Consider the following 26763-nt stretch of genomic DNA (forward strand, 5'->3'; position numbering starts at 1 on the left):
ATTGCAGGGTTGCATCTGCTATCTGAAGGTCTGCTTGTGTCAAAGCCTCTGCCATAGCAGGGACAGCTGCTCTAAAACCTGCCAGGGAAACTGCCCTGTGGTGTATGATCACCATAAGTGAAAACACTTAGGCTGGTTTAAATTAAAAGGAGAACCCCTTCTTTACAACTTTTTTTATAAGCTGCTGCACTGGGCATGGCTTTTATAGAATCACAGAATCGCAGAATCGCACAGGTTGGAAAAGACCTTTAAGATCATCGAGTCCAACCGTAAACCTAACACTACCAAGACCACCACTATACCATGTCCCTAAAAGAGGAGGTCCCTATAGAGGCCTCTGCCTGGCACTTGCTAAGCAGGTGCTTGACCCTCCCTAATCAGGGTGTAGCAGCAACAAAGGCTCCAGGCACCCTGGGTCATGGGCAGCTGACCAAGCTTGTTAGAATCTGCTAGAGCTTCCTCAGGTCCACACCCTTTTAGCTCCCCTTACCTTGTCCTTACCTGACAGCAGCAGGAAACCTCACGTTTCTCAGAGGTTTCGTAGGAGTTCCCTGATGATCCTGTACCCTGTTCCCAGAAGATCTAGAAGCTCCCAAAGAAAAATGCAGAGAGTGCTGCACAAACTGCTACGTCTGTTTTCTGCTTCTGTTAGCTGTGTCTCCCCTTCCTCCTTCTTTTCCCTGACTGCTGAGAGTGATGTCATATGGTACAGAATATCCCTTTGGTCAGTTTGGGGTCAGCTGTCCCCTCCCAACTTCTTGTGCACCCTCAGCTTACTCGCTGGTGGGACAGAGTGAGAAACAGAAAAGGCCTTGACACTGTGCAAGCACTGTTCGGTAATAGCTAAAACATCGGTGTGTTATCGACACTGTTTCCATCACAAATCCAAACCAAAGCACCATTCAGGCTACTATGAAGAAAATTATCTCTATCCCAGCCAAAACAAGAACAATCTCTGCCCCTTATTCCATACCATTTACATCATGCTCAGGACCCACACTATCCAATACATCCTCATTAACCATCACTCCATTCCCACCCACAGACATCATTCCCTTATTCTATGGGCCACCCATATAAAATGTCCACTGAGTACATTAAGTCCAATGATTTGGACTCCATCTGTTATGGTGGTTGCTCAGGACAGGAGAGGCGGTGTGTTGTGTAGAGTTATTGGCCCACCTCAGGTTGGATTAGTTCATGAAGAACTGTATCCCGTGGGAGGGACCCCACGCTGGAGCAGGGGAACAGTGTGAGGAGGAAGGAGCAGCAGAGATGAACTGTTATGAACTGACTGCAATCCCCATTTCCCATTCCACTGTGCCACTCACAGGGTGGGGAGGAGGTAGAAGAGTTGGGAATGAAGGAGCTAAGCTGAGCCTGGGAAGAAGGGATGGGGTGGGGGGAAAGTGTTTTTAGTTTTGTTTTTGTTTCTCACTATCCCATTCTATTTTTAATTGGCAATAAATTAAATTAATCTTCCCGAAGTTGAGTGTGTTTTGCCTGTGACAGTAATTGGTGAGCAAACTCCCTGTCCTTATCTTGACCCACAAGCTTTATAACCTTATTTTCTCCCCCTGTCCTGCTGAGGAGGGGGAATGAGAGAGCGGCTTGGTGGGAACCTGGGGAAAATCAATTTAATTTATTGCCAATTAAAATAATAGAGCAGTATGGTGAGAAACAAAGACAAAACCTAAAACACCTTCCCCCCACCCCTTGTTCCCAGGGTCAACTTACCTCTTCCATTCCCAGCTCCTCTACCTCCCTCCTGCCCCGAGTGGCGCAGTGGAGATGGGAAATGGGGGGTTGCGGTCAGTCCATAACAGTTCCTCTCTGCCACTCCTACCTCCTCACACTTTTCTCCTGCTCCAGCGTGGGTCCTCTCTACAGGCTGCAGTTCCTGTCAGGAGAACCTGCTCCTGCATGGGTTCTTCACGGGCCACAGATCCTTCAGGAAATATCCACCTGCTCCAGCATGGGGTGCCACAGGTTGGTGATCCTAGAGTTATCCAGTTATCCAAAACTCCTTGCTATCTTTGGGAAAGAAATGTGCAGCTCAAGCTTGTGACCCAATTGTCAGGAGGCAATTGTCCCACTCTACATTGCACTGGTGCAGCCCCACCTTGTGTACTGTGTGCAGTTTTGGGTGCCTCAGTATAAGATGGACATCAAACTATTAGAGTGTGTCCAGAGGAGGGCAACCAAGATGGTGAAAGGTCTCAAGGGCAAGACTTATGAAGAGCGGCTGAAGTCACTTGGCTTGTTCGGCTTGGAGAAGAGAAGGCTGAGGGGTGACCTCATTGCAGTCTACAACTTCCTCAAAGGGGGCGGTGGAGGGGGAGGTGCTGATCTCCTCTCTCTGGTGACCAGCGATAGGACATGAGGAAATGGAATGAAGCTGCGTCAGGGGAAGTTTAGATTGGACATTAGGAAAAGGTTCTTCACTGAGAGGGTGGTCGGTCACTGGAACAGGCTCCCCAGGGCAGTGGTCACGGCACCAAGCCTGTCAGAGTTCAAGGAGCATCTGGACGATGCTCTTAGTCATATGGTTTAGTTTTAGCTAGTGCTGCGAGTAGCAGGGAGTTGGACTCGATGATCCTTATGGGTCCCTTCCAACGTGAGATATTCTGATTCTATGATTCTACTCAGCACTGATGAGGCCACACCTGGAGTACAGCGTCCTGTTCTGGGGTCCCCAGTACGAGAGAGATATAGAGGTACTGGAGAGAGTCCAGCAAAGGGCCACAAAGATGATCAAGGGACTGGAGCATCTCTCCTATGAGGAAAGGCTGAGGGAGCTGGGACTGTTTAGCCTGGAGAAGAGAAGGCCCATGGGGGTATCATCTCATCAGTGTATATAAATACCTGAAGGGAGGGTGCAAAGAGGACTGAGCCAGGCTCTTTTCAGTGGTGCCCAGTGCCAGGACCAGAGGCAACGGGCACAAACCGAAACACAGGAGGTTCCCCCTGAACATAAAGGAACACTTTTTCACTGTGAGGGTGACTGAGCACTGGAACAGGTTGCCCAGGGAGGTTGTGGAGTCTCCCTCCTTGGAGATATTCAAAAGCTGTCTGGACATGGTCCTGGGCAACGTGCTCTAGGTGGCCCTGCTTGAGCAGAGGTTTTGGACCAGATGACCTCCAGAGGTCCCTTCCAACCTCAGCCATTTTATGATTCTATGATTCTAAAAATAGGAAATTTATTGAATTTTAAGCTTTGTTCAATTTTAAGCTAGAATAAGCAAGTCTATGGAGCCGGATGGGATCCACCCGAGAGTACTGAGGGAGCTGGCAGAGGAGCTTGCCAAGCCACTCTCCATCATTTATCAGCAGTCCTGGTTAACAGGGGAGGTCCCAGATGACTGGAGGCTTGCCAATGTGACGCCCATCTACAAGAAGAGCCAGAAGGAGGATCCGGGGAACTACAGGCCTGTCAGCCTGACCTCGGTACGGGGGAAAATTATGGAGCGGTTCATCTTGAGTGCACTCAACAGGCATGTGCAGGCCAACCAGGGGATCAGGCCCAGCCAGCATGGGTTCAGGAAAGGCAGGTCCTGCTTGACCAACCTGATCTCCTTCTACGACCAGGTCATCCGCCTAGTGGATGAGGGAAAGGCTGTAGATGTTATCTACCTGGACTTTAGTAAAGCCTTTGACACTGTCTCCCACAGCATTCTCCTAGAGAAGCTGGCGGCTCATGGCTTAGGCGGGTGTACTCTTCGCTGGGTAAAACACTGGCTGGATGGCCGAGCCCAGAAAGCTGTGGTGAACAGGGTTAAATCCAGTTGGCGGCCGGTCACAAGTGGGTTCCCCAGGGCTCAGTTTTGGGGCCACTCCTGTTTAATATCTTTATCAATGATCTGGACGAAGGGATCGAGTGCACCCTCAGTAAGTCTGCAGACGACACCAAATTGGGCGGGAGTGTTGATCTGCTTGAGGGGAGGAAGGCTCTGCAGAGGGACCTGGACAGGCTGGATCGATGGGCCGAGGTCAATTGTATGAGGTTCAACAAGGCCAAGTGTCGGGTCCTGCTCTTCAGTCACAACAACCCCATGCAACGCTACAGGCTTGGGGAAGAGGGGCTGGAAAGCTGCCTGGCGGAAAAGGACCTGGGGGTGCTGGTAGACAGCTGGCTGAACATGAGCCAGCAGTGTGCCCAGGTGGCCAAGAAAGCCAACAGCATCCTGGCTTGTATCAAAAATAGTGTGGCCAGCAGGACTAGGGAAGTGATTGTCCCCCTGTACTCAGCACTGGTGAGGCCACACCTCGAATACTGTGTTCCGTTTTGGGCCCCTCACTACAAGAGAGACATTGAGGTGCTGGAGCATGTCTAGAGAAGGGCAACGAAGCTGGTGAAGGGTCTAGAGCAGAAGTCTTATGAGGAGCGGCTGAGGGAACTGGGATTGTTTAGTCTGGAGAAGCGGAGGCTCAGGGGAGACCTTATCGCTCTCTACAACTACCTGAAAGGAGGTTGTAGTGAGGTGGGTGTCGGTCTCTTCTCCCAAGTAACAAGCGATAGGACGAGAGGAAACGGCCTCAAGTTGCGCCAGGGGAGGTTTAGATTGGATATTAGGAAAAATTTCTTTACTGAAAGGGTTATCAAGCATTGGAACAGGCTGCCCAGAGAGGTGGTGGAGTCGCCATCCCTGGAGGAGTTCAAAAAACGCGTAGATGTGGCACTTCGGGACATGGTTTAGTAGGCACGGAGGTGTTGGGTTGATGGTTAGACTAGATGATCTTAGAGGTCTTTTCCAACCTTGATGATTCTATGAATAATTATTACATCAAGACAGATTGCACAGAATAATCTATCTGAGTAGTTCCAAATACAGAGGCTTCTAACTAATGACAGGCAGCTTGGAGAATGGGAACCAGGCCTCCATGACTAATGCACAGAATCATGTGCTGGGCAATATCCTTCTCAGCGTGTGGAAAGATCCATTCTGTGATTCTGTGATCTTACCAAGGAGCCTACCAGAGAAGTAAGAATGAGACATTTCAAATGAACAAAACAAACCAGAAAATTGGGCAGTGAGATGATTACAATCCTCACAAAAGAGAAGTCTAGGGTAAACCCAAATATATTTATGGTTTGGTTGTTTGTTTTTTTTTTTCTGTGTGTAAACTGAGAGAGCTAATATCGCCATGTGAACACTGGACATTATCTATAGTCATTAACAGCATGATGTCGTGGAATACACACACTGAGCCTGAAATCCTGACCTCACTCCTATTGATGGTCAGTTTCTTTTTTTATTTTAACACAAAGAAGCCTCTGTAACTCAGCTTCTCAGGTGTGTTAGTTACACAGCTGCTTCTTTTTGTTATATCAAGGGGTTATTTCTCCATCTGTGGTGGTTGCATAATGTATTTGTTGTTGTGAAATTGTTAGCTATTAATGCTTCCTTTCCATGGAAGAATTTAGCATTTATTTAGAACAGTTGGTCCAGAGAAGTAATTTCGGGATACAGACTAATTTTACTCAGTAAGTGCTCTGTTAAGAGAAAATGTTCTTCCCTGGAAGGCTGACATATAGGGCCTAATTTTTAAATTTTTCTTTAATTTTTACTCAGGGATGCTGTTACACAAGCAAAATTATCCCAGAGCTGTGTACCTGTTACAGATATAATTGCTGTAATTATACTGAGTTTCCCTAATATTATATGGAATTTACACAGCACAAGACATTAGCTTTGAATATTTCTCTTGAAACATTTGAAGAGTTTCTTAATGAACATCACCAAGGCATTATGTCAGAATATTCTTTCTTGTTTTAAAAAAGGGACAAATTGTGTTTGGTTATTTTCTTTTTCATTTGTTTGTTGGCAGCTGCACACAAATGGTGCAAATCCAGTATGTAAAATGACTCTGGCACCTTCCATAAATTAGTTGTAATTTTCCAGAGAGACAGTTCTAGCATATCAGTTGGCTTACTTACAGAAATTAGCATTTCTCTGCCCATTAGCGCTATTACTTTTTGCATAGATGGTAATGATATTAAGCTTCTCTACTTGATGAGCATATATATGTCTAATTCTCTGAGATGGGTTATATGTTCATTTGCAAATATTTCTGTACCATCTATGTTTGTTGAGAAGCTGTCTTTGATTAATAGTATTGTATTTCAATACAAGCTACAGAGAGGAGTGTTTATATTTAATAGGCAATAGCATTAATTTAAAGTTGGGGAAGGACAAGTAATAAAATTGAATAACAGAGATTCTACATGCAAGGTGCCATTCTACCTCCACACCCTTTACGTACATTCAGTTTAGTTTATACTGGTAGCATTTCCAACCCCTTGAATAACCCAGGGCAAAAATCATGGCTGAAAGCCACCATACCCCATGTTCCCTATCACGTGCAAGTTTGGCGACTCAACACCGACTCTGTCCTGGTTTCGGCTGGGACAGAGTTAATTTTCTTCCTAGTAGCTGGTATAGTGCTGCGTTTTGGATTTTAGTATGAGAATAATATTGATAACAGGCTGATGTTTTGGTTGTTGCTAAGTGGTGTTTACACTGGTCAAGGACTTTTCAGCTTCCCCTGCTCTGCCGGGCGCACAAGAAGCTGGGAGGGGGCACAGCCAGGATAGCTGATCCAAACTGGCCAAAGGGCTATTCCATACCATATGACGTCATGCTCAGTATATAAACTGGGGGGAGTTGGCTGAGGGGTAGCGGTCACTGCTTGGGGACTGGCTGGGCATCGGTCGGCGGGTGGTGAGCGGTTGCATCACTTCCCCCCCCCCCCCCTTGGGTTTTGTTCCTCTCTCGCTCTCTTGTTGTTTTCCTTCTCATTACAATTTATTATTATTATTATTTTTTGTTCCAATTATTAAACTGTTCTTATCTCAACCCACGAGTTTTCTTACTTTTGCTCTTCCGATTCTCTCCCCCATCCCGGTGGGGGTGGGAGTGGGGAGGGTGAGCAAGCGGCTGTGTGGTGCTTGGTTGCTGACTGGGGCTAAACCACAACAGACTCCTACCTTGCATTGTCCATAAGAAGGTATATAGTAGTCCATTTTCTTAAAAGAACAGTATTCTATATCCATATTTATATCCATGTGTCAAATCTCGTTCCCCTTGGAATTTGCGATGGTATTGCCGCTGGCTTCAGTGATGCTGTGATTTGCCTATTTGATGCGTAAACTTGGCTGGTCACCACTATCCCAGGTCAGGAAAGCACTTAAATGGGTTGAACTTACTCCAGGTTTGTATAAAGGTGCTTCCATGAATCTGGATGTAAGGCCTTTCATTTTCCAAACTCATACACATGCACAGGTATGGAGCTTCAGTGGAATAATCATGACCTTCAGATAAACAAGTGTTAAGTGACTGCAGGATCAGGACACAAAGCACTGACCTTTTGATCAGAATGAAAGCACCTTCAGAGTATCTTACAAAAACAGTTTGATTGAATATCTACTCTGTCCTCTGTTATATTTTTAATTATTTTATATAGACATTGTAAGTAAATAAATGTACGTTTTCCCTGCAAACTACACTATGAACCTAGTGAAATGTGTGTGCTCTCTATTGCAGTAGCGCTATTGCATTCACTTTCAGAGGAAAACATATGATGAACCTTTCTGAATGACAAGGTGGTGTTTGTGCATGATATGACACAGGCACAATGACTGGTGAGAACTTAGCGCAACCTTCTGGGTGGCACATTTCCCCAAAGGTGGGTCAGTTGGTTTCCTGGGAGCAGTGAAGCAGGATTTGTTTGTGTATAAATTGCCTTAGACTGGAACCACTGTACTGTTTACTCTGGTATGAATTCAGCTGAGGCCCTTTTCTTTGCACCCTTCTGCGCAAACTGCTGCGTTTGTTGGCTGACTTTGTTAGCTACGCTTTGGTGAGTCTTGAAGGGAGCAGGGAGAACAGGAAACAGGACTCGAAGACTTATTACATACTTGCTCCCTCAACCTACTCTATAGAAATCAGAATAGCTAACTTTAATAGTCAAGAGTACTCCTACCAAAACTTAAGATTTTGGGAGGGGATTTTTATCACAAAGGATTTGGCAGTAGCATTTCTGTACCATTTGGTTCTTGTACAATCTCAGAATTTGTTGTTCTAATGGTATAGCAGTCTTCATTTCTAAAAATGAACTTACATTATGAGAAAACTCAAGCGCTTTTGTTGATTTATCACAAAAGCAGAGTATCAAATTCTCTATTTGAAAACATCTACACATGTCACAAAAAGACATTGTACTGGATCTGGCTGGGAACTTTCTTCATAGCAGCCTGTATGGTGCTGTGTTTTAGATCTGTGGCTAAATCAGTGTTGATGACAACACACCAACGTTTTGGTTATTGCTGAACAGTGTTTGCACAGTGTGGAGGCTTTCTCTCTTTTTCCCCACTCTGCTCCCCCCCCAGGGAATAGGCTAGGCGTGGGTAAGTATTTGGGAGGACACACAACTGGGACGGTTGACCCAAATTGACCAAAGGGATATTCCATGCCATATAAAGTCATGCTCAGCAATAAAAAAATGGGGGTTCGGTCTTTCAAAAGTAGCCATTGCTTGGAGACTTGCCTGGGGGTCAGTCTGCTGGTGGGAGATGGCGAGTGATTGCTTCTGCATCACTTCCAGGTTTTTTTCCTCCCTTTCCTTCACTTAATAAGCTGTCTTTTTCTTAACCCACGTGTTTTTCCTTGCTTTTTCTCTTCTAATTTGTCCCCCATCCTGCTGTGAGGGGAGTGAGCAAGCAGCTGGTGGGTGTTTAGTTGCTGGCCAGGGTCAACCCACCGCAGACATATAGAAAGCTTTAAATAAATAAATATGAAGTTCAGTAGGACTTTTTCCTCCTAAAAACACTATTAATTAATTCATTTCGAGATTTTAAGACTCCCAAAAATTACTGCTTGACTTTAACACAAACCCAATACATATTTTCACATGTAGAATTCAAGCAGCCCTTCCACAACTTAAAAAAACTAATGACAGCTAATGACTACTAGACAGTGCTACATGTCAAAAGAGAGAGACTTATAAAGCACCATAAGCCAAGAACAAACCACAGTGTGGGATCTGCAGTGTGATTTAGAAGTCACTTTCAGCAACAGCAGTGCTACCACACACACAGACACACCCCCACACACACATTGGCAAGACAGAGGCATGACACAATTTATCTGTTTTCTTCTCTATAGGTGTCTGAAAACACTCTTCTCGACACAAAACTGGAAGAGCAGAAAAGGCGAAGAGGAGGAAAAAAGGACAGGTAAAGAGGTAGCAGCAGCCTGCACATAGAGGAGGGAGTGTCTTACCCTGGCTGGCCAATGGGGATAACCTTTCATCTTAGCAAAGATCAAGTCTCCGGGTTTGAAATCTCGACTCATGTTTTCACAGCGATGTGATGCCTGTTGCTACGAGACGAATAAGGTTGGGGGAGGGATCTGCACCTCCTTTTCCCGCCACCGAGGTGCTTCCAGCCGCTCAAGATCACACTGCCAGAGATAAAAACACCAGGGGATAGGAAGAGGATGCCAATAGAGCGCTCCACCAAGGGTAGCCCCCACCCCATGTCATTGCCCTCCCCGCTCACCTTCTGGCTAGAGGAGAGATACTGAAACCAAGCTGCCAAATACATCTAAATCTACACACACGCGCACACACCCCCTCCTAGCGCAGACACCACCCAACCTCATCTCTGACCCCCAGAGACCCCTCTCCGCCCATGCGCAGCACCCCCAAACCTCGTCCCAACCCACTTACATTCGCACGTGACTTCCCCCCCTCTGCTCGTGCTCTCTCACTCCCCTTCCCCACGCTATCAACACCACACACATGCATATGATACGTGCTTTGTATAATATACATACATAAATACGAGAGAGAGAGAGAGAGAGAGAGATACGCACCCCTCCACTAAAGCTTCCCCGAGGCCAACAGTGCTCCCGCCGTACCATCTGCCCCCACCCCACACGTATGCGCACGCGCCAGAACGGGAAGAGGGGCGGAGGAACAAAATTTTGCTTGCCCTTCCCCCATAGCTTCAACCATTGCAGTCTAGTCTCTACCACATTCATGTCCAATCCCACAGTTCACTTCAGCCTGCGGTAGAAAATACCAGTATGCTCCCTCTCCCCCTCTAGAAAGCTTGTTGATACTAACCGGAGCGAAAAGGAAAACAAACCAAAAAAAGAAAAAGAAAAAAAAGAGAAAGAAAAAATAAGCAAGCCCTGCTGAAAGGAGCTTAATCCCTTCCCGTGTGGGCGTGTAGAAGGCTAAAGGGGAAAAGAAAGAAGTGATATTGTCTTCCTGCGTTAGAGAAGGGAAAGAGACCCTAATTAGTGTTCTCCCCCTATAGAGCAGATGAAATAGTTCATTCCTTCTTTCGCAGCTGCTGCTTGGGGACGGGGAGAGGAGGGGATGTGTCACAGTTGGGAATAAGGGAAAGAGAAGCACTTCGGTAGAGGAGGCAGTGGCGGCTGTGTTCAGGCAAGGCGGAGGGAAGAGACGGTCAGCATATACTAAGTACTGCAATGTTCGTCTAGTAACTTCTCCATTCCAGACAGTGGTTGTGACGTACTGGCCTTAGCAAGTTTGACCTGCTTGCGCAGGCAGTTACCTGGGAGGGAGCTGCCCCCGGGCAGAAGCCCGCAGGCAGCTCCTGGCGACAACTGTGCAGAAACAGAGAGAAAAGTCTGCTGAGAAGCACTGATCCTGGACTGCCGGGGCGGGGGAAAGGTTTGTTCTGGCTGAGGCGGCTTCATCTTGGCTTCAGGAGTCTGCGACATTTCTTCCCTTAGGTACGCAAAGCTGTGTTCCCTGTTTGCCACCTCCGAAGGGCAACAGTTATTGCTAGTGATAGTTCAGGTTGGCAATTCACCTCTACTTTGCAAGTACACTTTTGGGGCACTGAGGAAAAAAAAGTAACAGATGGTTCTGGGGCCGTTTGTGAGAGACATCCTCCTCAAAGCAGGGTATAATCAGAACACCAACATGAAACTGTGTTGCAAGCTTTCCAAAGAATGAAAAGCAAGAGAGAGTCAAGGACCAACTGTAGTTAAGCAATTACTTTTCATCCAAATATTTTATTTTGGCGATGGCTCACATGCAGTATAGAATACCATTTTTTCAGAACTGCATGTGACTAATTCTGCTAGTATTACATTCATTAGCTGCAGTCTGGTAATTACAGAGTTTCATGACTTAGGTCTTCAACCCTTTTCATCAACTTTTTACTTGTGCGTGCTTCAGGATGTATTTATGATATTTTTGTACCTTAGATCTTCAAGTGTGTGACTAGAAAGCTACTCAAAAGGTTGCACATAGTTTGTCCAGAAATGTGGAATGCCTATGTTTGTTCCACTGTCTCTCAAAAGTAAGATGTACTTGCTCAGGAATCACAGAGCATGACATTGTTACAGATCATCTGAAATACTGTTCTTTACTGTTCTTTATAATCAGTGAGAGAGAAAACTGAAATATGTGTACTTTAAATATGTGAAGATAGACTTGAGATGTGATATTCAATTATGACTCTGGAATTTCTCAAATCTTGTTGCTGCTTAGCTCCTGTGATGTTCTCATAATGATATTTAGCTAAAACTAATGGCATGGTCAAGTTTAGGCTTATTTTTGTGGAGGCAGAAAAAAACTCCTATCCCTAGCACAAATACCAAGTTCCTAAAGGAAGCACAAGAGCTTATCAAAAAATGAAACATCACTAACACATTTGACAGGGACAAAAAATCCCCTGTATTTTCCTCACCTCCTACACACAAATGCCTGACCATTTGGGACCCTATGGTGCCGTGTTTTGGATTTGTGATCAAAACAGCGTTGATAACGCACCACTGTTTTGGCTATTGCTGAACAGTGCTTGCACAGTGTCAAGGCCTTCTCTGTATCTCACTCTGCCCTCCCTAGTGAATAGGCTGGAGATGCACAAGAAGTTAGGAGGGGACACAGCTGGGACAGCTGACCCGAACTTACCAAAGGGATACTCCATACCTTATGATGTCGTGCTCAGCAATAAAAGCTCAGGGAAAGAAGGAGGAAGGGGAGACATTCATGGTTATGGTGTTTGTCTTCCCAAGTAACCATTACATGTGCTGAGGCCCTGCTTTCCAGGAAGTGGCTGGACACCTGCCTGCTGATGGGAAGTAGTGAATGAATTCCTCTTTTTGCTTTCCTTGCGCATGCAGCTTTTGTTTCACCTATTAAACTGTCTTTATTTCAACCTATGAGTCTTCTCACCTTTCTTCTGTTTTCCCTCTGTCCTGGGGGAGAGGGTAGTGAGCGAGCAGTTGTGTGGGTGCTTGGTTATGGCTGGAGTCAACTCACCACAATTTCTGTTTAATCCTACAGTTATATTTGTCTTCCACATCTTATTAAATAAGTTTATATTTTAGTTTTAAAGTGATGCTTTTGAAATCTCTTGAGGACATGGTCATGTTTTCAGTCTTTTGAAGCTGACTTTTTGAAAATTAATGTTTCTCAGAAATTAGAAGCCTTGCACCTTGTGCAAGCCTTAAGTGAAAATATTTTCTTTAAGGAAAGAACTGATTAAAGTATGCTTGCTTCCAGAAAATGGAAAGAAAGTGTATTAAATATAATTTAAGTAGAGAAAAAAAAACCTGAAGAAATTTAAGAGGCTTACATTTTGTTTGTAATCAGGTTCATTTCTGCATTGTTAAGTAAACGTAAAACTGAAGCCAAATAAAACATTCAAGTACAGCCTCTAATAGAATGGAAAAGTATATATTCTGCAAGCAGTCTTTATGATATAAACTGTACAGTGAAGTAAAAAGCTATATTCTTGCTTTTAAATTTTGAGTAGGATCATATCACCATTTTTTTCCAGCAAATGGTTTTATTCTGAATGACAATATCTGTAGAGCTTCAAGTAGAGAGCTTGTGGTGGTTTGACCTTGGCTGGTTGCCAGACCCCCACCCAGCCGCTCTCTCACTCCCCCTCCTCAGCAGGACAAGGGGAGAAAATAAGATGGAAAAGCTCATGGGTCGAGATAAGGACAGGGAGATCACTCACCAATTACCATCATGGGCAAAGCAGACTCGACTTGGGGAAAAATATTTTTATTTCTTGCCAATTAAAAATAGAGTAGGATGGTGAGAAAAAAAGACGAAGCTAAAACACACCTTCCCCCCACCCTTCCCCACTTCTTCCCAGGCTCAATTTAACTCCTCCATTCCCAACTCCTCTACCTCCACCACTGCAGAGCAGTGCAGGGGGGATGGGGAATGGTGGGCTGCAGTCAGTTCATAACAGCTCATCTCTGCCACTGCTTCCTCCTGACATTTTTTCCCTGCTCCAGCGTGGGTCCCCCATGGGCCACAGTTCCTGCTAGGAGCCTGCTCCAGCATGGGCTCTCCACAGGCTGCAGCTTCCTTCAGTGCATATCTAGCTGCTGTGGCATGGGGTCCTCCACGGGCTGCAGTGTGGATATCTGTGGATATCTGTGGATATATGCTATTGGGAAGAACAAATTATTTTTATGGAAATGACAATACGAACCAGGCTGGAAAATTTTGACCATATGATTACAGCATAAAGATAATAGCCATATTCTGAGCAGTAGGGAGGTGTGTGTACATTCTATGTATTTGTGCATGGCTAGAAAAAAGTTTGAAAGTCCTGAATTTATTTGAATAGACTGCAAAATGCAGTCTATCCAATTAAATTACAATAAAGTATGTTTAAACATGTATTCCAGGACATTCAAAAACAAGTTGTTCCATGAACAAGAGACTAATGAAGTCTGATTTCCTATGAGTATGTGTTCCTGATCTCTTAACCTCTTTTCAGTGCAGAATTCCCAGTTACCTCCCATGTTCCTTGGGGCACTCCAAGCTGACAAAAGTATGAACATGCTGTGGCTGGTCTGGAGCTATGTGGGTGCTCTTTGGTCAACAAGGGCATGCATGCAGCTGCCAAGCAGAGTATCTCATGCCTGAGTTCTCTGGCCTTTCCCTCAGTTGAGACATTCACATCTCTCTCCTCTGCCCAGCTGTTGATTCTTCTCCAAACTTGTATAACTTTGCATGCTTGAATTAGAAATAACTGCAAAGGTTGAAGCTAAGTTCAAATGCATTAATTCTTTTGGAGTGTGAGGAGGAGAGAGACAGACTGGCAGCACAGGCTCAAGCCAGAAAAGCAGGTTAAAAAAAAGCACCTTTAAAACTCTGTGAGTGTAACGCTTAACCCTTTCTTGAGAATCTTGTAAACAGCTGGTTGTTAGATTCTCATCTGTGGACTGGTGAAAACAAAGGATATATGTGTGTTGAAAATGTGCACTGATACTGATGAGATGAGGTAGTAAATTGTGAGCTCTTTGAATTGAGTTCATGTTCTGCACAGCTTGCTTCATTCATACTGGGGAAAGGAAAGAAAATTGTTCAAGTTGGGCAAAATCACCAACCAGAATTTCAGAAATAAAAGTGCAAGTTTTGTAACAAGGCTGTTTGGGTTCTATTACTCTGCTAAATAAGAGGGGGGAGGGGAGAAAAGGTGTTAAGGTGTAATCCATTAAGGTGTTAAGATGTTACCCATTACATCTGCAGTAGATAGTTCAGACAGAACAGAAAAAAATCCACCTTTTGATTCACTACTCTAGGCAGTATAATAAAATAGAGGGGGAAATGTCTGAAGTCTCTAATAAACAATATATCAACTAAGCACTGTCAGGCTTTGTAGAACGCTCCACAGCACAATTTATTTGATTAATCATACCCATGTGAACTTCATGCTCCTAAGTCTGAAATTGCAATCACATTCTAAAGTCAATTTAAGAATATGCTTTGGCCAAGACCAAAGTGCAGCCTCTTATGATTAATATGATATTTTTATACTCCTTTTCTTTGTTTCTCTGGTGTCCCAGTTATTCTGAAGCAGTGACATACAATTAGATTTCAGATAATGAGAATCCTCGTCGTTTTTTCATCTACCTCTTCACTGTTGTTGTTATTTTTACATTACTTTCTTCATAGTCTCTGTTCTCTTCCCCTCCCCTATAAAGGGTTGCCCCTCCCCTGCTGTGGTGGGTTGCCCTTGGCTGGCTGCCAGGTGCCCACCAAGCCACTCTATCAATCCCCCTCCTCAAATGGACAGGGGGAGAAAAATACAGTGAAAGGCTCGTGGGTCGAGATAAGGACAGGGAGATCACTCAGAGATTACCGTCAGGGGCAAAACAGACTCGACTTGGGGAAATTAATTTAATTTATTACCAATCAAATCAGAGTAGGATAATGAGAAATAAGAACAAATCTAAAAAAACCTTCCCCCCCACCCCTCCCTTCTTCCCAGACTCAGCTGCACTCCCAATTTCTCTACCTCTTCCCCCCAAGCAGTGCAAGGGTACAGGGAATGGGGGCTGCGGTCAGTTCATCACGCATTGTCTCTGCCGCTCCTTCCTCCTCACACTCTTCCCCTGCTCCGGCGTGGGGTCCCACCCATGGGAGACAGCCCTTCACAAACTTCTCCAACGTGGGTCCTTCCCACGGGCTGCAGGTCTTCACGAACTGCTCCAGCGTGGGTCCTTCCCACGGGCTGCAGTCCTTCAGGAACAGACTGCTCCAGCGTGGGTCCCCCACGGGGTCACAGGTCCTGCCAGGAGACGTGCTCCAGCGTGGGCTCCTCTCCACGGGGCCACAGGTCCTGCCAGGAGCCTGCTCCTGCATGAGCTCTCCGCGGGGTCACAGCTTCCTTCAGGCACATCCACCTGCTCCAGCGTGGGGTCCTCCACAGGCTGCAGGTGGATATCTGCTCCACCGTTAACCTCCATGGGCTGCAGGGGGACAACCTGCGTCACCATGGTCTTCACCATGGGCTGCAGGGGAATCTCTGCTCCGGCGCCTGGAGCACCTCCTCCCCCTCCTTCTTCCCTGACCCTGGTGTCTGCAGGGCTGTTTCTCTCACATATTCTCACTCCTCTCTCCCAGCTGCTGCTGCGCAACAGTTTTTACCCCTTCTTAAATATGTTATCACAGAGGCACTACCACCGTCGCTGATTGGCTCAGCTTTGGCCAGCGGCAGGTCTGTCTTGGAGCCGGCTGGAACTGGCTCTGTTGGACATGGGGGAAGCTTCTGGCATCTTCTCACAGAAGCCATCCCTGTAGCCCCCCAGCTACCAAAACCTTGCCACATAAATCCAATACACCTGCTTGTAATTCTGTGGTGGGTTGACCCCAGCCAGAAGCTAAGCTTCCACACAGTTGCTCACTCAGTCCCTGCCCCCCAGTGGGATGGGGGAGAGAATAGGAAGAGCAAAAGCAAGAAAGCTCATGGGTCAAGATAAAAAGAGTTTAAGTGAAGGTAAGAGGAAAAAAACCCAAGTGATGTAAAGGCAATCACTACCTCCCACCAGCAGACCGATGCCCAGCCAGTCCTGGAGCAACAGCTACTTTGGAAAGACTGTTATCCCACAAGCGTGGGGTCGTTTACCCGGTGTGCGAGACGCCAATATACACACAGGGCAGAGGTATTTTATTGCATGTTTGCGCAAAGATGGGTGCTAGGTGGTTATTCCACAAAGCTAGCACACTCTACTAAAGAACTACCGCATATTTATCTTGTTACATGATTAGTAAAAACCCGCCCAAATTTATGCTTATTGGTTAGTAATTGCTACTCTGTTTATCATTGGCTAGTTCTATGTAAATTAGCACGCATGCTCCTTGCAGGCGTGGGGGAGCAAGTCTTTTCAGTCTTGTATTGAGTCGGTGGTCGCGATCTCCCCCTGCCGCCTTTACCTTTTCCCTAGTTACCGCAGTTGTTTTCTGACTTCATGTTTCTTCGGCGCTCCCCCAGTCTTCGGCGCCTTCTAGGGCAGGATGTTCCCCTTTTATCAGTCTTTTAGTTCCTCTTCAAGGGCACAGTCATTAGCAAGGCATGCGTTGTTTATACAAAAAGTATCTTCTTTCACAAGGCCTTTATGGCCCTTACATCAAGACTACCCCCCAGTTTTATTGCCGAGTGAGACATTATATAGCATATGTGGTGGGTTGACCTTGGCTGGCTGCCAGGTGCCCACCAAGCCGCTCTCTCACTCCCCCTACTCAGCAGGACAGGGGGAGAAAATAAGATGAAGAACTTGTGGGTCGGGATAAAGGCAGTTTAATAAAGAAAAGCAAAAGCCACGCGCAGAAGCAAAGAAAAGCAAAAAGATTTATCTTCTACTTCCCATCAGTAGGTGATGTCTAGCCAGTTCCTGGAAAGTAGGGCCTCAGTACATGTAGTGGTTGCTTCAGAAGACAAGTGCCTTAATATGGAATGGCTCCCCCCCCCCCTCCTTTCTCTTAGCTGTTATTGCTGAGCATGATGTCATATGGTACGGAATATCCCTTTGGTCAGTTTGGGTCAGCTCTCCTGGCCGTGTCCCCTCCCTGCCTCTTGCCCACCCCTAGCATACTTGTCGCGTGGGCAGAGTGGGAAAAAGATAAGGCCTTGATGCTGTGTAAGCACTGCTCAGCAACAGCTTAAAACATCAGTGTATTATCAACACTGTTTTAGTCACAAATCCAAAATACAGCACCATATGAGCTGCTATGAAGAAAGTTATCTCTATCCCAGCCAGACCCAGGACAATTTCCTAATTCTACTTCTCAGCTACTGTCTGGAGCGCATTTGAATCACACACAGGTAAGCTATGTAGTCCTGACCCTTCCCTTTGAGATCTATTGCATTGCTTTCACCAGTATGCTTATTAAAATTAGACACCTAAGTTCTCAAATGCAACCACAGTAAAAGTATTGCAGCGCCTTAGATGAAAACATGCTAAACCTCTGGCGACACAGGGTGGGATGTAGAGACAAGACTAAACCATATTTGTGTCCTGTCTCCCACTCCCCTCCCACAGGGCTTGTTAGAGCATACAGGAAATAGGTAGTGATACTGCATAGTGGTTACCTGGTTTGGCCCATAGCAATAAAGGGACAAAAAGGGGGGGACAACCTGCTTCACTATGGTCTTCTCCATGGGCTGCAGGAGAATCTCTGCTCTGGCGCCTGGAGCACCTCCTCCCCCTCCTTCTTCCCTGACCTTGGTGTCTGCATCGTTGTTTCTCTCACATTTTTCTCACTCCTCTCTCCCTCAGCTGCTGCGCAGGGTTTTCTACCCTTTCTTAAATATGTTTTCACAGAGGCACTACCAATGTCGCTGATTGGCTCATCTTTGGCCAGCAGTGGGTCTGTCTTGGAGCTGGCTGGAACTGGCTCTATCTGACATGGGGACAGCCCCTGTTCTCTTCTCACAGAGGCCACCCCTGCAGCCCCCACCCCTGCTACTAAAACCTTGCCACATAAACCCAGTACAGTACCCAGACACATTAGTTCTTGGGTATTTAAGTGGACACTATCTTCTCCAAGGCCTCATACTGGCAATAACCCCTGTCCCAGCCTTTCTCCCATCTTTGGCCGTTACAGAATAGAATAGAACAGTTCCAGTAGGAAGGGACCTACAAAGATCATCTAGTCCAACTACCTGACCACTTCAGGGCTGACCAAACGTTAAAGCATGTTATTAAGGGCATTGTCCAAATGCCTCTTAAACACTGACAGGCATGGGGCATCGACCACCCCTCTAGGAAGCCTGTTCCAGTGTTTAACCACTCTCTCGATAAAGAAATGTTTCCTAACATTTCATGCCACTGATGATTGCCCAATGCTCCAATCTATCTAGATCCCTCTGCAAGGCCTCTTGTCCCTCAAGAGAGTCAACAGCACCTCCCAGTTTAGTATCATCAGCAAACTTACTAATGGTGCGTTCAACTCCTGCATCCAGATCATTGATAAAAATATTGAACAGAACTGGCCCTAGAATTGAGCCCTGAGGAACACTGCTAGTGACTGGTCGCCAGCCAGATGTAGCCCCATTCACTACAACCCTTTGAGCCCTGCCGTTCAGGCAGTTCCTCACCCAGCGCACTGTGAACCTGCTCATCTCACAGTTGGACAACTTGTCCAGAAGGATACTGTGAGGGACAGTATCAAAAGCCTTACTAAGATCCTGAAAAACTACATCTACCGCCTTCCCTTCATCCACTAGGTGGGTGACCTTATCATAGAAGGATATCAGATTATGTTTTCACCAAATCTTGCAACTCATTTTGTGTAATTGCGCACCGAGACAGTATGCTGGCAGGCCCCCAGGGGCCCCTTTGCTTTGTTAAGCACTGACAGACAGATGAAAATGCTGTTGCTGCACTCATCCCCCGACCCCTCTGTCCATGTCTCATCACCAGAGTTCCAGAGGTCTCAGTTCCACCATTCACCTCGCTGTCAAATGGCTCATACCTCAGCAATGTCATTCCTGGGCCGCTCCATGTGCCCCGCCCCCCCCCGCCTTAACTGGGTTTACCTGCTCAGCTATTTGCCGCACGAGTACAAGACAGACGTGGACATGGTGGAGCAAGTCCAGCGGAGGCTGCCAATATGATTTGGGGCTGGAGTACATGACATATGAGGAGAAGCTGAGGGAGCTGGGTTTGTTCAACCTTAAGGAGAGAAGATGAAGGGGAGATTTAAGTGCTTTCTTTGAATACCTAATAGGAGGGTGTAGAGAAGACGGATTCAGACTTCTTGGAGATGCACTGGCATAGGAAGAGAGGCAATGAACACAAGTTGCAACATAGGAAATTCCAATTAAATATAAGCAGAAAATTTTTCCTCGTGAGGGTAGTCAAATACTGAAACAGGGTCGCCAAGAGTCTCTGGGATCTCCACCCTTGGAGATATCAAAACTTTGACTGGACAAGGCCCTAAGCAACCTGATCTCATTGACCCTGCTTTGAGCAGGGGGGTTGACTAGAGATCTCTAGAGATTCCTTCCAACATATATAATTACGTGATTCTATGGCAAAGAAAGTTGCACTTAATTTGGTCTTAAGAGTTTCTAAAGTTTCAGGATGTTTTTATTTGTTCCAAATATGACCTTCACCTCAAAATACCTGATTGTTTTCCTTTTTGTTGGGGTTGGTAGGGAAAACAAGTTTCTGAAGTTTCTAAATAAATGATTATTGTTGGATATGAATTAATTACATTAAATATTTTTGATTTAAGGCTTTCTGTGTTGTGTGTGTAGGAGTTGCCCAAAGCCAACCCTTATCAGACAGTGAGGGAGTACAAGTATCAGAATTATCTTACAAGTGCTGAGCTCTCTCTGATTAAATGGTCTCTTAATCTCAGAGTAGTTTTGCGTAGGCTGAGATACACTTGTATCTCAATCTTACTATCTCACCCTCCCTTTTCCATGGAAGAAGCAAGAATGATTTTCAAATGGTTCTCTTTATGACAGAACAAAGAGCCAGATAACTATCTTCTGAATTTTGCATTGATAAAGACCACTGATTTCCTGGGGCTGGCCTTGCCTGTTTACTGGCTATTAGCAAATATCTAGATAACTTTGTACAGCAGTGGCATCCAGCCATTGCAGACAGGCAAGCCACACTGCTGCGTCAGGCCAGGGCATTGCTGCTGTTCCCGTGCTGCTGTACTGGACAGGCTGGAACTCCAGTGTGAACTCGAGTCGAAGGATAGGGCCATGCCGGAGCAGGTACACCTTGAAGCGACTGTGGCTAAGTCCAGGCTGCAGCAGGTATATCCCTGAAGAGACTGTGGCATGTGAACAAGTCCACGCCAGAGAAGGTAAACCCCCTAAGGGACTGTGGTCCGTGGATAAGCCCATGCCGGAGCAGGGGTGTCACCAAAATCGGGAATCAAACTCCTTAACACCAATGTAGTATTAAGAAGCAGGCATTCTTTATTACGGCGCCGGACGCACAGGGCATGGTTCCACCTAGCGTGCATACCGCAGGTTACATCGACCAAAGCTTATATTGTCCAATTACATACATATGCACCAAATTTCCCAGAATGATCATGCATATTCATTCTATTTCCCAGAACTAATTATCATATTTGCGTGGTCATTACGCATGCGTCCTTGAGCTCCGAGGGGCTTCCGTGGGGGTCTCTGGTGGTCCTTGGTGGTCGTACAGGTGTGTCCTTTAGTTGGCCCCTTCTTCTGGGCATGCGCAATATCGCCTTGCTTATGTAACTTGCTCCCCTTCTTCATGGTGCATGGTCCCTAACAATGATTTGGCACCCTTATTCCTATTCTAACACAAACCAATTATTCTAACTACTCCTCGACTCATTGTCAAGATGGGCTGGGGCTGTACTGGGAGCATAGCAGCATGTCCGTACTACTCCTCGTCCAATTGTCTTTGGGCATGGCAGCATATCCATAGCCATAGGTGTACAAACACAATATTAAAGCACTGTCTACCCCGCTCCTATCTCTATGTTGCTGAGTTACAAAAGAACAAACTAATCACTTCAATTACATCTGGTTACAGGGGCAAGGGGAGGAGTTCGTTGCAATGTTAAACCCTATGGCCTGGTCCAAAGGGACCAGGGGTGGAGATTGTAATGGATATACCTTTAAACTGTTGTAACCCATGATTTGAGTTGCATGTTATAGGAATTACTATAGCAGGAACCACCTGGACCAATGGAGGATGAGCCTTACAAGAAGCAGTGCAAGTGCAGCAGTGACCTGACCTGAGCTGACTTTGGTGCCCAGTAACTCCATGGGTCCACGCAACACACCACCTCTCCTGTCCTGAGTGACCACCATAACAGATATAACCCAAGTCATGGACTAAATGAACTCAATGGACATTTAATGGACATTTTACAGGGGTGGCCCATAGACTAAGGGAATGATATCTGTGTATATATCAAGGGATGGGAAGGAGGGTGGTGGTTAATGAGGATGTATTGGATAGTGTGGGACCTGAGCATGATGTAAATGGTATGGAATAAGGGGTGGAGAATGTACTGGTTTTGGCTGGGATGGAGTTAATTTTCTTCATAGTAGCTTGTATGGTGCTATGGTTTGGATTTGTGACCAAAACAGTGTTGATAATACACCAATGTTTTAGTTATTGCTGAATAGTGCTTACACAGTGTCAAGGCCTTCTCTCTTTCTCACACTGCCCTGCCAGCGAGTAGGTTGGAGGTGCACAAGGTGCTGATTACATTCTAGTGCTATAATAAATGGTGGTAGGTGCACTGAACAACATACTGGAGTAAATGTTTGTTTCTGAACTTCAAACATCATTGGCTTTTTATTTCCAGCCTGTACTTAGCCATAATAATAGGATTTATCCTATGCATTGTCCAAAACATAAGACTACACTGAAGGCTGCTAGGGGTTCTTTGATATTGACATCAATATTAAGGTTATCTTTTGAAATAGACTGGCTACCTTTCTTTTCCCCTTGTGTACAGTTGGTGCAAACCTCAGTGTTGCTCTGGCAGCATTTTTTCATGTCATCAGAAGCCTCTAAAGGTCTGGGCTGCAGACCTCCAGTTCTTTTCACTTTCCAAGGGGCACGAGAACCTCCCCAGTGGGTTCCACCGGATATTCTCCATGGACTAGACAGCTCTGTGCTGAAGGTGTGGGAACTGGTCCCAGGGGATCTGAGCTCAAACCTGCTTTCTGGTCTGCCTGTATTTCTTCAGCTATATAGATGGGTGGGAGAGGAAGTTGCCCAGGTGTGTGATTATTCCCCTCTCCTATCACCTAAAGTGTGTGTACCACATGAGATGGTGCAAATGGGCTAGGGGAGGAGATAGAGCCACCTTCCCTTCCCTGCTTTCTTCCCTACCAGCAGATCTGCTTGTGCTTTATGTTAAGTGAAGTTACAAGGCTGAATATTTTTTCTGTTGGTGAGATGTTCTGATCTTACATTGATGTGTTAGATGTGCCTATAGTAAACTGAGTAATTCCGAGCTCCTTTAATGGGTAGGGAGAGTGAACACACCTCCTTTCTGTAGAACAGGAGGAACACACAAAGGCTCCAGAGAAAGCTTCTGCACTGTATGAACTCACAGCCCAGTGGGGATGGGCTGAGAAGCTAGGTGGCTGCTGGGAAGCGGTGTCCTGCACTCCCACTTTTACACTCTCTTGCTTCCATCCCTGGCCCTGGCAAGCTCCTACTCCACTACTGTCAAAAGGGGAATGACAGATGGTAGTTTTAGCACTCATCGTTAGGGGAATCTTCCCCTAGTTGGAATTGTTGCTTTTGGGTGCCTTAGACTCCTAGAACCCCAGGTCAGAAAAGACCATGGGAGATTTCTAGTCCAACCTTCTGCTCAAAGCAAAGACAGCTATGAGATCCGACTACGTTGCTCAGGACTTAGTCCAGTCAGGTCCTGAAAACCTCCAAGGATGGAGTTGCCACAGCCTCTCTGGACCCCTTTGCCAAAGTTTGACTGTCCTCATGGGGAAAAAGCTTTTTCTTGTACCCAGGCTTAACCCCTCTTGTTTCAATTTATGCCCATTGTCTCTCATCCTCAGAGCCTGACTCCATCTTCTTGATAACTTCCACATGGATATTAGAAGGCTGCTTTTAGGTTCCTCCGAAGCTTTCTCTTCTCGTCACTTAACTGTAAAGACCTTTTCTCATGTTATGATCAGCCAGAAAATTAATGGTACACAAGAATCATCTTAGTGGTAACATTTGATCATTGATTAACAACTGTGGTTTGATATGTCACTGATCATAAGGACCTATGAAAATAGCCTTGTAGAGTAATATAATGTTGTTTCCAGATTTTGATTTTTCTGCAAAATTAAAATCTTAAAAATGCACCCAATTAAAGATACTTTTTACTATAATAAATATGATGCTTTAGCTATTTTTGATTAAAAAAAAAAAAAAAAAGGAACCAGTACAACCTCTGGTTTCACAAATGAAGCAATACAGCAATACAGAATGGGTTTATTACTTGGATTTGGCCCTGTACACAGCAGTGGAATCCATAGAAAAAAGTTTCTATCTTGCATTTGTTCTAAAAAGCAGATTGCCTCTAATCTCAGAGTTTTCCACAAATCTCTGTGCCCTAAGTGTGCCCTAGTGACACGAGCTCATTTTGATTGTTTTTGCCATACTCTAGTAACATAATTTGTGAAACTGAAGTTGACTTTTAAATCATAAGACTGGTATGTAATAATGTTTTCCAGTGCTCTTTGTGAAATTGATTTTTTTAAAGAAAATTTATTTTGGGGAAGATGTTGTGACGGATGCACTCAACCTCTTAACCAAACTAGCAGTAGTTTGGTACAGGCTCCAAAGGAGGTAAAGGCCTGAGCCGTGACCAGGCCAAGAACTCCTCTGGTCCCGATCTGTTCTCTGAGAACCCACAAAGAAGCTGAGTGGCACAGTGAGCATCGATGCATATGAGCTTGGAACACCGATCATGCAGTTAACGTATGAACAGCAGGTGGCTTTTCCAAGACTCATTTATCAAGGAACAAAGAAAGTTGTGGGTACAAGGAGCCTCATGCATATCTTTCCTATCACATGTAATTTGACTACGAGCCAACCACTTTATCTATAAATATGACAGACAAAGTGAGCCGCCTTTGAGCTCTCCCTGCTAGGCAGTGTGGCTGCATGGCGGTGATCTCCCCTTGAGCTGGGACGCCTCTCAAGGTTGCTCCTCGAGGAAGAGAGACCTTTTACCAATGGCAGATCTTTGGTAAGTGACCGATATCGCGCATAACTTTGTAGTATGGTAACTTTGATTTTGTCTTGGTAACTTTGATTGCATGCTGAATTGATACATTTTGTATATATAATCCCTTAGACAGAAACTGTTGTCCAAGTCTGAGACTAAGATTGGACCCAGCTGCACCTAAGCTCCATCAGGAGTTTAGAAAGCAAGGGGGTCTATTCTGAACCTCGTGACTCAACGGGAGGGTCCTCCGTACCCTTTTGTATCCTCGGTCTCTCTGTGAATCACTTTAACTTGAGCGTAACCCAATTTTCCTGTGTATGTTTCTTCCATGCAGTAATTAATAGAGAGAACCTTGCCATCGAACTTTGTTAAGTCGCACTTTTATAAATCATATTAAAACCACTTTTGCTAATACCTTTGACAGTGATTTTTTAAGCTATCTAAATCACTCATTCGTGACAGATGTATTGCACAAACTCACTGCTTCTTTTGTTTTGATTTTGTTTGCTTTGGGTTTGTTTTTTTTTTTTCCTTCTTTCAGACCAGGATGAGAGAGCAGCGGAGCTCAGCAGGGAGCAGAACAAGAAGACCATTCGCAGCACACACACAGCTCTCCGGAACTTCCGAGAGTTCCTCATTTCCAAGTACCCCTCTGAGACCCGAGAAATCTATGTCATCCCCTGCAAAGAGCTTGATGCCTACCTTGCTTCCTTCTTTGTGGATGCTAGACAGAAGGATGGTTCTGAATATGAGCCAAACAGCTTGGCCAACTATCAGTGTGGGCTGGAGCGGTATCTCAAAGAGCACAGGTATGGATACAGTATTACCAGGGATAAAGAGTTCAAGAGGTCCCAAGAAGCTCTGAAGCAAAAGCAGATAGAGCTAAGGTGTAAAGGGAAAGGAAACAAGCCACACAAATCCATGAAGCTTACCTTTGCTGATGAGCTTATCCTACGCAAAAGAGGTTTGTTGAGCCGATACAATCCTGAGGGGTTGCTGAACCTTGTCTGGCTAAATAACACTAAGGCGTTTGGACACTGCACGGGTTTTCATGGATCCACCCTCAAATGGGGAGACATCCAGCTCCGGGTGACAGAGACTGGGTTGGAATACTTGGAGTGGATGGGGCCAGACAACAGTGACATGAATGCCAAAAGCAAGAGAGGAGGGACTGATTCCAGGGTGTATGCCACCCAGCACTCCCCACAGACCTGCCCAGTGCAAGACTACAAGGAATATGCACAGCGGCGGCCCCCAGCGATGCGATATGAAGATGCTCCTTTTTATCTATCCATCAAACCAGTTGTCAACTTGGCTGCACTTCACTGGTACAGTTGTCAAGCCCTGGGGAAAAACAAGCTTGCCAAGATGGTAAAGACAATGTGTGAGAAAGGCAACATCCCCGGCAGGAAGACCAACTTCAGTGTCTACCAGAGCTGTAGTACCCTATCAGAAGCACAGAGCAATCAGCTGGTGCTGATCTGTAATAACTTGAGCCAGCAAGCTGCCCAGTCCATGGCAAGCCACTCCAATACTGGCAACTTGATAGTGTCTGCTTCCTATGACTCTTCCTCTGACATGGCTTGAAAGGGGGATTTAACTTGAACGGTGTTTTCTTTTCCTTTTTGTTTCAAGCATTGAATTTGTGCCCAATAATACACATAAACTGTGACTGTATACTATTCCTCTACACCCCCTCTGCAGTGTTAATTCACTTTATAAGTATATGAAAATATATAATATATTTTTCTTTCTAAAAATAAGTCAATAGAAATAGTTTAATATTGCTAACATAGTATTTATAGCATTAATACAAAAATGAAAGCTACTTATGTATTATAATTACTGCTTTTACAAAGGCAAAAATGGTTCTCAGGCAGCACAAGATAGACTGGAAATACAGTTTTAATGTGCACACATTATTGACTGTAAATCCCCGGGAAGGTTTATATTATCAGTTGTATTTTAAAGCGGGGTGGGGTGGGGTGTTAACTTCTTATTTTAACAACATGACCTCCTAGACTGGAGGAGACAAACTTATTACTGGCTGCTGCTTCTTACCTGTTGGCTTGTTCTTGTTCAGCAAGACCAGGATCTAGGAGGTGCATCGATGTAAGTTTGTGAAATCATTTACAACAATTTTTTTGTCTTTTTGTTTTTTGGTTTGTTTCCTGAAACTCATTTATGCCAGCTGGAAAAAAAAATCCTAATGTTAACTAAAGACTATTTTAAACAATTCTTGTTGTTGATGGCTTT

At 45.3% G+C, this 26763-nt stretch overlaps 2 protein-coding genes across 2 annotated transcripts in view; one reads left to right on the forward strand and one right to left on the reverse strand.

The window, feature by feature from the left end:
- LOC140650760 (lens epithelium-derived growth factor-like) overlaps window positions 1–9941 on the reverse strand; it is a 111219-nt gene extending 101278 nt beyond the window's left edge. The window contains exons 1-2 of the mRNA XM_072859490.1: window positions 9876–9941; window positions 9282–9461 (exon numbers count right to left, since the gene is read on the reverse strand). Coding sequence (XP_072715591.1) covers window positions 9282–9353 — 72 coding nt within the window. The 5' untranslated portion in view covers window positions 9354–9461; window positions 9876–9941. The remainder of the gene's footprint in view (window positions 1–9281; window positions 9462–9875) is intronic.
- Window positions 9942–17174: 7233 nt separating this feature from the next.
- LOC140650761 (uncharacterized protein KIAA1958-like) lies at window positions 17175–26094 on the forward strand. The gene is made up of 2 exons (XM_072859493.1): window positions 17175–17196; window positions 25049–26094. The coding sequence occupies exons 1-2, from the start codon at window positions 17175–17177 to the stop codon at window positions 26092–26094; spliced, it is 1068 nt and encodes a 355-aa protein (XP_072715594.1).
- The last annotated feature ends 669 nt before the right edge of the window (window positions 26095–26763 follow it).

This window comes from Ciconia boyciana, chromosome 4, assembly GCF_034638445.1.
Source record: "Ciconia boyciana chromosome 4, ASM3463844v1, whole genome shotgun sequence".
In the NCBI taxonomy this organism is placed as follows: Eukaryota; Metazoa; Chordata; class Aves; order Ciconiiformes; family Ciconiidae; genus Ciconia; species Ciconia boyciana.

Bases quoted from the DNA above. Each gene is read 5' to 3' on its own strand.
- LOC140650761 (XM_072859493.1), top strand. From the start codon at position 17,175: ATGTCTAGCCAGTTCCTGGAAA. The intron at 17,197-25,048 runs GTAGGGCCTCAG...TCCTTCTTTCAG, and splicing joins GTCTAGCCAGTTCCTGGAAA to ACCAGGATGAGAGAGCAGCG.